Source organism: Xyrauchen texanus, chromosome 26 (assembly GCF_025860055.1).
Source record: "Xyrauchen texanus isolate HMW12.3.18 chromosome 26, RBS_HiC_50CHRs, whole genome shotgun sequence".
Taxonomy (NCBI): domain Eukaryota; kingdom Metazoa; phylum Chordata; class Actinopteri; order Cypriniformes; family Catostomidae; genus Xyrauchen; species Xyrauchen texanus.
The window spans coordinates 17559034-17573331 of NC_068301.1; the positions used below are offsets into that span (position 1 = coordinate 17559034).

The 14298-nt window shown below is 38.1% G+C and overlaps 1 protein-coding gene across 4 annotated transcripts in view; it reads right to left on the bottom strand.

Annotated features, from left to right (window-relative positions):
* The window catches only part of LOC127619534 (uncharacterized), a 202635-nt gene that overhangs the window by 3451 nt on the left and 184886 nt on the right, over window positions 1-14298 (bottom strand). The window contains exons 1-9 of one of the 4 annotated variants that reach the window (XM_052092381.1): window positions 8769-8947; window positions 8546-8605; window positions 8298-8366; window positions 5814-5838; window positions 2271-2357; window positions 1273-1421; window positions 1062-1175; window positions 913-955; window positions 45-789 (exon numbers count right to left, since the gene is read on the bottom strand). In XM_052092381.1, the coding sequence (XP_051948341.1) occupies window positions 45-789; window positions 913-955; window positions 1062-1175; window positions 1273-1421; window positions 2271-2357; window positions 5814-5838; window positions 8298-8366; window positions 8546-8596 (1283 nt within the window). In that variant the 5' untranslated portion in view covers window positions 8597-8605; window positions 8769-8947. Of the gene's footprint in view, window positions 1-44; window positions 790-912; window positions 956-1061; window positions 1176-1272; window positions 1422-2270; window positions 2358-5813; window positions 5839-8297; window positions 8367-8545; window positions 8606-8768; window positions 8948-14298 lie in introns of those variants that run through there. The other 3 variants (XM_052092379.1, XM_052092380.1, XM_052092382.1) reach the window with 3 other exon arrangements.

The window sequence follows — 14298 nt, forward strand, 5'->3', positions numbered from 1 at the left end:
AAAATTCTATTGACTAATCAACAAGTTTTATGTCATCACACCACCTCATGTGTGCAAGTGCTATTTCCTCCGCTGTTGCATCAGAGAACCTGCTCTTCTTTTTCTTCTTGGCTGGAACCGGTTCATGGGAATATGCTCTTGGAAGATCTCTGGGTTCAAGCATTTGAGGGTAACCTTTCATTTCATTAGATTCCTCCCACGTTCTTCTTGTAAATTCTCTGACATTCTCCCTTCTCTCCTCATCATGAAAGCTTCTGCAATGCTTAGACATAACCTCCATGCCTGATCCTCTTTCCTCATACATCCTACCCTCCAATTGCTCTTCCAGATATTCTGTTTCTCCATGGTGTTGATATGCACTGTGGAATCTAATGTCTCTGTCATTGAATAGGTTTCTTGGAACATCTTGATAAATGTTCTCTTGAACATCATAGTCTCTAGACTTGAGGCTATATCCTCTTGAATACTGTCCTTTGCCCAGATTTGGTTCCTCATAGTCTTCTTGAGAATGAGACATCCTTCTACCACCCTGATCTACATGTTGTCTGGCATGTTCTTCTCTTTCAGAATATTCATGTCCTTGAAAGAATGTTCCTCGAATGTTAGTTTCTTTGTATGGTCTTTGATGTCTGTTTTCACTTGGATGAGGTCTATCATATTGGTCATCCTTTTCCCCAGTAAAATAGGGACGGCCATGTTCATCCAAGTATGACGGTCTATGAATATCTTTAACAAAAGGTGATTTTGTACGAGGGTTTCTTCCACGAACATTGGACCTTAAATCATTTCCTGTTACATAGGCAAAAGTGACAAAGTTACAAGTGGTTTAAAATTTCAAAAATTATACTCTGTACTTCAAATAAAAATTACTCAATGAAATGTCAAGAAATTATTTTTAGGTCAAATCCTTACCTTTTCCAACATTTCTGGGTTTCTTCTGTAATTTTTCAAGTGGCTGAAATAAAATTACAATTGAATATTAATTTTATATTTCAATTTATTGTTTGCAAGTTTACCCAAGATGATTAAACTTCGTAATAAATCCAATAAGATTATAATACCACTGGTGTTCCCCATCCCTCCTCCTTTTCAACCACTTTAGCTTGGAATCTGGCAACAAGACCTGGCTGTTGTGTGGTGTTGCGCCATGTCACCAAGTCTGGCCTTTTCTGCTCCTACCAAGGAGGATATCATGTGACCTCTCTCACTCGGAACAAGAGAAAAATCAAAGTAAGATGAGGATAAATCGATTGTGGAAGGAAACTCCCTTACCAGGTATTTTTGCCGGTGCTTGCGTCCAATAATATGGCCAACAGCATTATGGAGGTCCATCTCTATGTTACACACTTGGCACTTGTACTTTAGACCGGGTTTGCCATCGTCATTAACAAGATCTGGAATCTGTTCCAGGGAACCAAGACCTGAACAAAGCAAGAAGATATACTGTACCCTGGTTACAAGAGAGATTTCTTCAGTTAAGCTGCGTACACACTGCCAGCGACTTTGTCGCTGCAGGTCGCCAGTGGCTGGCGGTTAGGTCGCTAGTGGGCGTTCCCACTACTGGTTGCCTAGTAACGTTTATAAATGACATCACGGATGCCATTCCATTGCTGTTGACAGCAAATCAGTTTTCTTGCCACTAAAAACAAACATTTTGGAGGGCAAAGACTAAATATAAATAGAATCAGTACATAAAATGCTTTATAATCAAAGATGAACGAGAAACAAGGCATGCTCTTTGCCATAGCGGCCTATTATTTGCGGCGAAAAAACAAACGCCGGTCTGTCTGGGTCCACAAAACCATTCAATCTTGTAGTCAGCAAGGTGAGTACCACCGGCTGGTGCAAGATCTGCGGCTGGATGAAGTCCGATTCCAGCAGTACTTCAGGCTTGACAGGACCCAGTTTGATGAGCTGCTGTAGAGGATGGGTCCCTTTATCTTTCCATTACTGCAGGAGCTGAGAGAGAGAGAGAAGGATCACGTGAGCTCTACCGTCTTCTCTCGTATTGGCCGTCACTCCTGTAAGTCGCTCTTCATTTGAACAAAGTTAAACTTGACTCAACTTTGTCGCGTCACTGGACACGCCCACATCTGGTCGCCAATGGTCGCAACAGCTCGTGTCGCTGGAAGTCGCCAGCTCTCATTGAAAATGAATGTCGCTGGCAGAGTGTACGCAGCTTTAAACACCTAGGCTATTAATTATGTATTGATCTGTGAATTTTTAAAAGGCTATTTTGGTCAGGATGACTTAATGAAAATCTATCTTACCAATGATGGGTTCATCAAGTTTCAGGTATTCCAAATATTGTTTGATGTCTGTCCATTCTGGTAGTGGAGGTGGCTTTGGAATCTTTCCTACAAATTACAACACAAGCTCATAAAACAAACAATAGTTGTGAGAAACGTACATTTGATCCCAATTATTTTGTTTGTGATTTAATTCCATGGTTATTTTCAAGACAAATCCTAGTTAAAATGTCATAAAAATGTAAAGTGATTATAAAACTACTTTAAGGGTTTTCAAATCTACTATTGATAAAAACTCAAACTGAATCCGGTCCGACTTTGAAAAACAGCAAAACCAAATAAAAAAAAAATTCTTAAAAAGGAATTAAAATGACCACAATCCAATAGCATATCTCTCAGAGACAGTGGACTCTGGCATGAGGCAATACAAATTTGTAACACAAATTGTCTGAAATCAGACTAAATGCAATAGCATACAACGGTGTATGCCCATGCATCATGATAAGACTGTTTTGTCACAGATGTTCCCAGTCTCAAATTTTGGAATGATGCAGAAACATTTCCAATATGTCCCATCCATGTATGGCTCCATCTGTGCATCTCAAAGCTCAGTTGTAAAGGTGATTTTGGCAAAAGAATGCAAAAGCTTTGGGCAACATCCTTCCCATCTTTTACGCCATTGACATCAAGATCCAGAAACATCACAGGAAGATTCTGCTGAAAGCATCTTTATGGAGAGCTAGATACATGGTTTGCTTAAGTGATGAGCTTTTTCGCAGTTGTACTAACCTTGAATACACCACTTTGTATATGGATATCCTCTACGACTAGGAGTCATAGGCTTATACCAGTAGAGAATAAGGCAAAATAGTATTCTCAGGAATGTGAAGTCCAAAAGATCAATATAGAACAAGGCTTTGTAATATGCTGCAGAAATTCACACTTAAGCATCTGTCACACCTATACTTTGATACACATAATGTGTATGCCATACTTGCTTGAGGTGTCCTCTCTAGACAATGCCTGCTTTTGTAATCACCAACTTGCAAGTGGACTTACAAGAACTGAAATCTGAAAGTATCTGACATGTATCATGCTTGGAGCGAAGTTGCAAATATTCATCCCACGTTGCAAATTTACAGAAAAATTTGGGGAAAAATAAATACTTGAAGGCAGGATAGTATGAGAATCCAGAATTCTTTGTTAACATTCAGCTTCATGCATCTCAAATGTACTGACCCAAAGCTGAAATTTCAGCCAAGAGCCAAATACATAATTTGGTCCTTAAATCTCTACAGATTCACTTGTTGAATAAACAAAACAAGACATTCTCGTTTCTAGAGAGGAATATAAATTATGATGGCTCCAGTATGTTCAGGAAAACCCACTGATGGATTGCTCATCCTTTACTGGCCAATGTGATTCCAACAGGATTCTACTTTCTTCTTTGCGTTCAAATCCAAGAATGACTCGAAACAAATTGTTTTTGCCTTCATATTACTTTGAGGACAAAAACAGTTCTCATGAAGATTGACATTATGTCCTTTGTCCATATTTCGTAATGCCAGATATTGTTCTTCTCTATGGAAACCCAACTGAACTCCTGAAAGGACATCCGACAGTTTGCATACTTACAAACGCCTTGAGAATTTGGTTGGATTTCCTGATGGGGTACTGAATTGTGCTTCTAAATTGCACATTAAATGTCAATATAACCTTAAAGGGGACCTATTATGCAAAATTCACTTTTACATGGTGTTTGTACATAAATGTGAGTCGGCAGTGTGTGTACACAACAACCCTACAGTGTTAAGTCCACCCACTCCTCTTACTTCTATTTCTATAAATCTTAAACAGTGTGTCAAAATGAATCATTTTCATTTCTGCTCTAAAGTGACGCCACATTAGAGCAGGCTTCACTCACGACTGGTGACGGACTCCACCCTATTATCATAGAGATCCTCCCCTTAGTGATCTACACACAGTCTGCCATTTTCTTCCGTGCTGGAGCAGATACAGTGAGAAGAATAATGTCTCCGCTTCATAAGTGTTCCGTTGTTGGCTGTAAAAGTGAACATAAGAATCTTCACGTACTCCCAGCATCAGAGCCACTGAAGACGCAGAAGACAAATTTAGTTTTTGAAGGAAATGTGCCCCAAAACATACAAACATTTGTGTATGTTTGTGCAAATCATTTTACACGCTTTGTGAATGAGTATCAATATAATGCAGGATTTAAAAAAAAAAAAAAATTATTCAACCATGGATCAGTACCAACTGTTCATGTTCCAGCTTTATATCCTGAAGATGCAAGTATCACACTTTGTATTTTGTGAATGTTTGCAAATCGCCTTTCCAAATGTGCTTGTTAGCTGATTCCATGGCTAATGCAGCTTAAGTTACCATTGTCTCTGATTGTATTCACAGACACCAGAGCCATGTTGTTATTTTTAATTTTTAACCCAAAAACGCTTACTGTCAGTTACCATAATCTCAAATTGTTTTCATGGAGTCCAATGCTATTTCGTTAATTTTAGCTTATTGTCTGTATAATGCATAAACGCACCTTTATTATGCACAATACAGTGAGGATGTTGGTTGCCAGACTGACTCACCACAACTGTGTAGTGTCAATTGACCATTCAGAAACGTCCTGATTCATTCTCAGTTGTGACTTCTGCCAGAATCTCTCCTTCTTCAGTGACCGACTCTGGTTCATAAATATATGGCTGAACTCCGGTATTTACGCTGTCAGTCATATTGGATCTGATTTGTTGTTGCTATAGTATATGTAGTATGCTGTAGTGACCACCATCGGTGAGCCTCTTCTTTTTATATAAATGTTTTTTGGCAGTTTCTGTGTAACTTGCTAAATAAACATTAGCTAGCAATACTATGTTAATTTGTAACTAAATATCAATAACTTTCATTGCCAATTTTGTCACTTGTGAAACATCTGCCTTAAGTAATGTGAGGCAGAGAATAGACTTTTTTTTTTTTTTTTTGACGCTGTTCACAAGCTGTAAAGACACAGCCCTCTACCTGAAAGGGGGCAGGGAGGAGCAGCTCATTTGCATTTAAAGAGAAACACACGAACACCACGTGTTTTTGATTCCACACAAAGAGACATTTACAACCTGGTATAATAAATTATCCGTGGGGTTTTTTGAGCTGAAACTTCACAGACACATTGTGGGGACACCTGAGATTATATTATATCATGTAAAAAGGGTCATAATAGGTCTACTTTAAACAACAATTGAAAAAAATACACTTCATTTTGGGACATTTGGTACAAGATTAATGCACTCAAAGTAACTCCAAACACATTTTGATTTAGTTCTACTGCACAACATTAATACTTGTGCAAAAATTTGAAACTAAAATGTTTTGCAATTATCACTAAGAATCTTAGTGCATTTTTAATTTGCAAACATTGGAATAAGCAATGTTTTGGAGATAAATCGTGAAGTATTTCTGTTTAAATCCAATAGAACCAGAGATAGTGAGGAGGCTAGACATAAGAAGCATTTCTAAACAAAGTTTTGATTTATTACTACTTACCCTGCGCAGCAAGGGTCTTTTCTTTCTTTGAAGAGATAAGGACAAACAAATGGAGGAAAAACAGGCACAGGTGATTATACGTTTTACTTTTATGAGCACTTCATAGAAGTTACTTGCAATACTGAAATAAAGTAAACAAAGAGGTTAATAACGACACAATCATCTATTAGCAAAAAAAGTGTTGGGATGGTAGTTGGTCCCCAACCCCAGTAGGGGAGACCCTCTATCATCAATTAATCAAAAGCACTTTATCATAGGCACAGGGTGCTCCATGGGACTATCCCTGTATTAACTATGCTGTCCATCGCTCTGGGAAAATGCTGAATGACAGATAAAAGTATGGCCACTGTAAGGGAAGCAACGTGTGGACAAAAGGAATTCAGACTTTTTCATGTATTTCAAAGAATGAATACAAGGTGTTGAGTTTCACTTGTTAATGAGGTGAAATAAGATGAACATGGAGGAATTTCGTAGAAGTTTAAAGGTAACGTGCCATGAGAATGTAGGAGCAAGCATCAACACTGCCATCTGTATTGTGAGAGGAAGAGGAGATCTGAATGAAGAACAATCCAACATGGTTTTCAATACATGTTGGAAAAAGAAAAAACGCATAATGTTTGGTGCCACGGACCGCCCACTTAAAAAGGACAGGGACACCTAACTTACATGACTAACACGACAAAAGTTACATCTGTGGGTGGGTAAATCTGAAATTAACATGTGATGAGGAGGGGGGCGGGGCCATTTCATTTATGCATTAAAAGTTTATGTTGATTGTTCAGCCGGTTCCCACCTCCTCCTTGCCCGTCCTTAACCTGTTACATTGGTGTCGAAACCCGGGAAGGAGGAGGGATGTGCTGTCGCGGAGTCCTCACCGCTGCCATCTGCCAGGGGACAGAGGAGTCGCTGCCGACCACCAGGAGTCAGAGGAACCGCTGCCATCTGCAAGGAAGGGGAGGAGCCATTCCGTCCACCAGGGGTTGGAGGACTCGCTGCCGTCTGCCTGGAGAGGAGCATCTGTTGTCCGCTAGAGGAGTGGCTGAGGACCAGGCGACACCATGTCTGGGGACCGGCGAATCAGTTCTCTCTCGCTCTCGCTCCGCCTCGTCTCTCCCAGGGCTCCAGAAAGGTGGGGAAGACCTGCCGACAGGCACGGCCGGAAGGTCAACATTCCCCTTCAGGAAGGGGAGTACGCCATGCCGGGGGTTTCCCTGGCCCAAGTCGGGCGATGGAGGAGTGTAACGAAGAGGAGGGCCGTGAGAATACAAGACCGGCCCTCAGTCGAGTTAATCAGCCGGGAGGGGGATAAAGACGAGCCGGAGGCGCTAGTTCAAGAGAGAGCCACGCTGTGCGTTTATGTTTGTTTCAGTTAATTTATGCATTAAAAGTTTGTTGATTGTTTAGCTGGTTCCCACCTCCTCTTTGCCCATCCTCTACCTATTACATAATGAAACCACAATAGAGCGCAGTGCAACCAAGTGGTAAATCATCCATATTATGGCACAGCAGTCTTCGTCAACACCACAAAGAAATGAATGCATAAAGACTTGATGGGTAGAATGCCATTTGTCAAAAAGTAACAACGATTACAGAAATCACTCTGAAAACAATTGGAATACACTTGAGGATCTCTAATTTATTTGCTACTAACTGCGTTAAACAAACCTCTTGAAAACTGTACTTACATTGGCACAGATGCCAACTATTTTGAGGCTACACAGACAAGAAAATAAATCTGTACAATGCAGAGGACTTGGATTTAGTGTAGACTTGAATCGTAAAACCCTCAAGAATACTAAGAATTAGATGTTCCAAGCAGCTGCCATCTGGTCAGGAGACTGATGATCCATGCAAATAAAGTCCTATTTGAAATGAAAAGATAAACCTAGAAATTGAACACTGCTTTATTTGGTATGAAGCAAGAAACGCATCAGTTAGGACTTGCATTTGGTTCTCAAAAAAAGAACTTCACAAATAAATGAAGATAAAGACAATGGCACGCTGGAATGTTGTCAGATAGACTCCAAAGCATTTAATGTCCACACAACACATCTTGGAGCAATATGCTTCAATTGCAGAAGACAGAGTTGTTTATGAAACTGGTGAAGCACATCAGCCATAACAGACCATATACATAACTTTTACACAGTGTCGAAGACAGAGAAAAAGAACAGTCAACATTTAGTTTTCTGTTTGATCCTCAAGAGCCCTTAAGTTGCATGGATCGGAAAAGTGAATAAAACGATGTTAGCAAGTAATAAAGGAGTAACGATAAATGGCCAAGGCATCATCATAGCATTCAGGATTTTAAATAGGATTTACTCTGTGAGATCGCTTTGATTGTATTTCCAATATGTACATTAGACAACAGATCTACAGAGTTTCTTTGATTAATATATGTGACTGATTACATTATTTTTTTGAGATACGGATTTTTAAAACGCCCAACTCTCCACACACAACATTGGATATTTCACTCCTTACCTTTAAATGTAGTGTCGAGGTCAGGTGAAGTTTGTACAGTGTATCACCCCTTATTCGTTTGTCACAGACCTGAGAAGTAAAATTTTACATTATTCGTCCATTCTAAATTTGATTTCCAAGGGCAGTCACGTACAATTACATCAATGCTTCTAAATGTAGCCTAGTTATAATACGAAAACAATTATAGCCAATAAATGTACGCATCATTAACTATTTTGTGCACACAAACCAAACCATGACGAATTTACCGTGCAGTCAAAGAAAGTGTCGTCTTCGTAAACCGTCAGTAAATCGGCCATCTCTTCAACCTAAAATTAATCGACAACGTTGTTGTTTTTTTGGATGTTATTTACATTACATGTACTTGGTTAAATCATACAAGATAAACAGTTCATTAAAACGTGAATTAAACAAATGCATAACACTATTTCGTTTTAATCTATTGAGTAAATCAAATTTACGACAACGTACTGTAATGCCTCGTACACAACAATGGACTACTTGCGCTGAGCATCATGACGTTCTTCCGCTTTGAAATAGTGCGGCCCGCTAGTTTCCGGTTAAATGTGTTTACATGCGCCGTAGTTTTCTATTTTCCGAAACGCCACTTAAAATGAGTGTTCGAAAAGGTATTTTACTATATTTTCAGATGTAGGAGTATACATATCCCGAACATTCGTTTCTCCTCACACGCAGGTCTGTAGCAGGCATTTAACAACAGCTCGAAACGCAAATGACAAGGGTTGCCACCCGCCCCGTAAAACACGCGATTTGTCCCGTATTTAAGCTGGTCAGATGGCATCACGGTGCAATCGTTCCAGATCGCCAATTTAACATAGATATAAGTCGGAAAATTTGCCTACGGTGGGTAAGGGACCGTCTGAAAAGTCCGCATATTGTGATAAATCGCTGTGGATGGTGTGGTAAGGGGGCCGTCGTATTATTTATTTTTTTCTATATAAATAATAAGTAAGATCAAACAATGTATGAATACAATCATAAAGACAAGTACAGGTGAAGGAAAAAAAATCTATTTTTTTATATGTATAAACCTACCAATCCCATGTATACAAAAATAAGATAAAGAAGAAATAATCATAAATATATATACATATATATATATATATATATATATATATATATATATATATATATATGTATATATATTTTTTATTATTATTTATTTATATTTAAAATAAATGTAAGTGTTCCTTATTTTAAAACTTCAAAAGTGGTAACCCTAGTGTCAGCACCAGCGGCGCTCTCACTGATCTATATATATAACTGGATTGCTCATAGAATTCTAAACTGCCAGCAGTAGGTGAAGCTACCGGAAGTGCTCTGGCGGCCATCTTACTATTCCCTACCGACAGAGGGCATCGCGGCATGTACAGCGTTTAACCGCGAAACAACACTCACATGAGGCTAAAGAGCCCACAGGTTGTAATTTATGACTATGTACATATTAAACACACATTAGTCGTTATCCCCATGTAGAATGGGCATAACGATCATAATCTTTAATAATCAACAGTAAAAATACAACACCAAAGTGTATTAATACCCCTTTTTTAAAGCAAAGTTATCCATCTGCAGATTGTTACAGGATGCAATGTTTCTCTGCCTTCATAGTTTAAATCTGTTGATGCTCCTTGTTCATAATGTTGACAAATTATACATCTGCATAATTTGCCAACATTATTAATCATTTTGACTAGATTATATAGTACGTGGGGGGCATGCACATCAACACATTTTAAAGTTGTTAATAAAAACGACTAGCTTTGTGTTATATTGTAACTAGACAGTACCTCTTCAGAATAAATATAAACCAAATATAAAAATGTACTATAGTATACACACACACACACAAGTTAATATACAGTGTGTGTGTATATATATATATATATATATATATATATATATATATATATATATATATATATATATATATATATATACATACATACATACATACATACACAAACACACACACATAAATTAATTTACTTTTACTTAATGGAATTATCCATTTGCATTCATTTCTGGAATATGTACATACCAGCTTGTGAGCATTTAATTATTTCAACAATCCCTGATCTTTTAAATCATAATTAGAAATAAGTTTATTGACATATGGACACTCAAGGAAATCATACATATTTATTTGTTCAATAACAAAAGCTTCCAAGTACATACAAAAATTGACTTAAACTGAACAATACAATAAAAATTTGCAGATATGTGGGAACAAATCTGCTAATGGATTTAACAACAATCCCACATTATTCAGCTTTCAAAAGAATGGTAGCAAGACATGCCATCAGAGCTAGTGGCAACAGTTCTCCACCGGATATCACAGTGACACTGTAGGCAGCATCTTCTGTCCCCACAAAGGTTCTGGATCTCCATGGTGGTTCTGCATTCAAGGAACTTGAGGCAAATGTGTTCAACCTAGAACCATACAACAATCACATCTTCATACTCAAAGTGCATTGCAGAAAGCTGCACAAACATCAGCCTCCACTTCATTACCAAGGAAACATGTGCTGCATCACACTCCAAACGGCTTAAGAAAACTCTGGGCAAGCTTGTACTGCAAAATAGAAGAAAAATTAAAAGTCTGATATAAAGATCAGGGGCCGGTTGCACCAGCTATACAAAAGTTTAAACTTAGCCTAGTTGTGGCGTAAATGAGCACAAAGTCACAATTTACGCACTACTAAATATTAAACTTCAGTACGACGTAACCCTACGTATAAACTAAATATTTACGGAAGACTCCGAGCAGGTGTAACTGATGGAATAAAAAAGCAGACTGATATTTTATGACATCAATAATCTCATGTTTTGCATAATAGGCATCAATCAAATAATTGTGATTTTGACAATTAATTGACTGTTTTAGGTGTTTCATAAATATGATGATTTATTACCATACAAACTCACTAATTCATTTATACAGATTTTTACAAGCTTGAGTCATACAATAAAATAAGGGTATGGTTTCCTTTTCAGGCTTCAAAATCATATGAATGACAGTCAAATATAAAAGTATAAAATGTTAAATAATTAAAATAATATCTTAATTATCAAAATATGTTTCTCAAGAGAGCTGCTCTTGTGACGTCCGCGAGTGAAGGTTTGTACATCAACCGTAACAAAATCAAATTGAAGTTCATGGATTTTTAATACTTCTGTGTACAAATATGAACGCTGCTTAATAGATCAATGCAGGTAAACGTCATAGTATGCGACGCATCACTTTATGGAGAGTTTACGACTTACTAGTTAAGACTTGCCTTAAGAACAGGTGGAGCAACCAAATTAAGCACCGACTTAGTTGCAAACTAACTAGTAGTTACGAAGCCTTGAACTTTATACCCCAACTTAAGACCTTACGCACAGCTATTTACTCAACCTCATGTCCTTCCAAACCTGTATGACTTTTTCTGTGAAACACAAAGACATTTAAAAAAAATTTTTTGTCCATATAATGAATGCCATTGGTGACCAAAACAAGCTATTTTGCTCACCATTTACTTTCCTTATATGGAATACAAAATACATTTTTGGGGGTTCTGCAAAAGAAAGTCACATGGATTTGGAAGGACATGAGGTTGAGTATATGATGACAGAATTTACATATTTGGGTCAACTTTTCTATTAGTATTAAATATGTTATACTATCTGAAACACAGTAATTTTATGAGACTTATACTGCATGTTGCAAAAGTATCTTCATTGCAAATAAAAAATATTTTTTACTCTGTTAAAACAGCTCTTCAGTGAAGCCAGGCTGACAACTGTCTCCTCATACAGCTTTTCCTCCTGTTGCAAACCAATTCCAGTTTTATCTAACATTCAGTGGGATGTTTATTGAAATCCAAACGGCAAACTTACCTTGTTTAACTTCAACAATATCCATGTGCTCCTTATCAGGGCTGGACTGGAAAGAGAAATCGGCGCGGGATTTTACATAACTGGCCCAAAAGTTGTTGGGGGAGAGTATTCGCTAACGCGGCGGCTCGTTTAGCTTATCGCGGCCGACACTGCGGCCCGCTCGGTTCTCCCGATGGCCAGTCCACACTGACCGGCCCCTAAGTGCGTCGGTCCACCGGAAAAATATCCGGTAGGCCAGATTACCAGTCCAGCCCTGCTCCTCGTCTATTCCAACTGATCACTTTATAAATGATGCCCGTGAGCTGGACCGTATTCAGGCCTGCACTGCAAAAAGTACAAATCACACACAGAGAATTAATGAAAGCCCACATTATATTTATCATATGTAACCGGTGTTGATCTGCAATTAGATATTCAACTTGACCAAAAAAGCTAACTTGGTGAGTTATACTGTTATTCATTGTGGTTATTTTCCTAAGTTAACGTTAGCTGCATAGCTAATATTCATTTATCCTAAGAAAATAACCACAATGCACGCTCAACGTAAACAAAAGCTACAAAACATAATTATGTATTCAGAATAAAAACTTTAAAGCCTGCTAAAAATATGTTTGAAAATGTCTACTGATATCTTACCTCAGTTTCTTGTTTCTATTGAAGTAATACGTGCGCCGCTGAACGTAATGCTGCTGCAATAAAGAGTAACATAACACGCTCAGATTTAGAATAAGCAGGGGGAAATATGAAAGTCAAAATAAATAATGAATTACATATTTAGGAAGATTGCATTGTGATGCAGTGTATGCAGACATAAAACATTGTTTTTAATGTGACTGGATAGGTAAAAATTACTCACCAAAACAGATGATTTCCCATTGAGACCCATAGGAATACAGAACGTTAGGGAATACCAAGACGGCGGCGCAGTAGCTTCACTGTTGTGACGCCATGAGCTATCCAGTTATATATATATATAGATCAGTGGGCGCTCTATGTGCTTCAGTCACGTAAATGACTGCGGTCAAGCCAGCCGCCACTTCGAAATGAGCGGTCAAACTAGCCGCACCTATATTTCGCGGTGCGCGTATACACTGGTTATTGCGGTATGACCGTCAATACTAAAACAGGTTAAATTCCTGCGAAGGCAATTTCACATGCATTCATTTATTCTGTCTGTCTGTCAGAAAGACAGAACGAAAGAAAGATTTTAGCACACCTCACAACCTGTCACTGCATGATATATTGAATTCAAAATAAGAACCCCCCCAAAACTCATATATTACCTGTTTTGTCCATACATTCAGAAAATCATAAAAATAAAAGTCCTAGCTTCCACAGACCAATTTCACCTCAGGTGGGGAGGACACCTTCTCAAGGTGTCAACTACAATGTTTCAGGACATTCTGATGTTGTCTTCCAAAATAAGAGCCCCCCCAAATCTCGAATATTAGATGTTTTGTTTACACATTCAGAAAATCATAAAAATAAAAGTCCTAGCTTGCACAGACCAATTTCACCTCAGATGGGGAGGACACCTTCTCACGGTGTCAACTACAATGTTTCAGGACATTCTGATGTTGTTTTACAAAATAAATGGCCTTTAAAGACTTCTGTTTTCTGTAATTGATGAGTAATAACATTAATTTCCCTGTTTTTCTGTTTCAGTCACAACAGTGCCCAAGCCAGTGCAATTTACATCATCTGCACTGTCGCAGTGTCTTTCATGATCTCAGGTTGGACAATTATATCCTCTCAGTTATGAACAATGCCCAGAAGAGACTTTTATTCCTATTCCCTTTGTGCTTGTGTCTATCCATTAAAAATATTAGTTGACACAAATCTCTCTGTGGTGGACATTAATTTGTGCAATATAGATGTCATTGTGATATGTAACTGGCATGTGAATACATTTACATCTTTTTGGACTCACATAAAATTATGTACTTTAAACAAGTATTGTAATCGCCCATGATGCCTCAAGGACTGTTTGTCTGTCGAAGATCGGTGTAACACTGCTTTCAATGTTTCTTCCTTATTTACATTTACATTTAGTCATTTAGCAGACGCTTTTATCCAAAGCGACTTACGACGCCTCGGG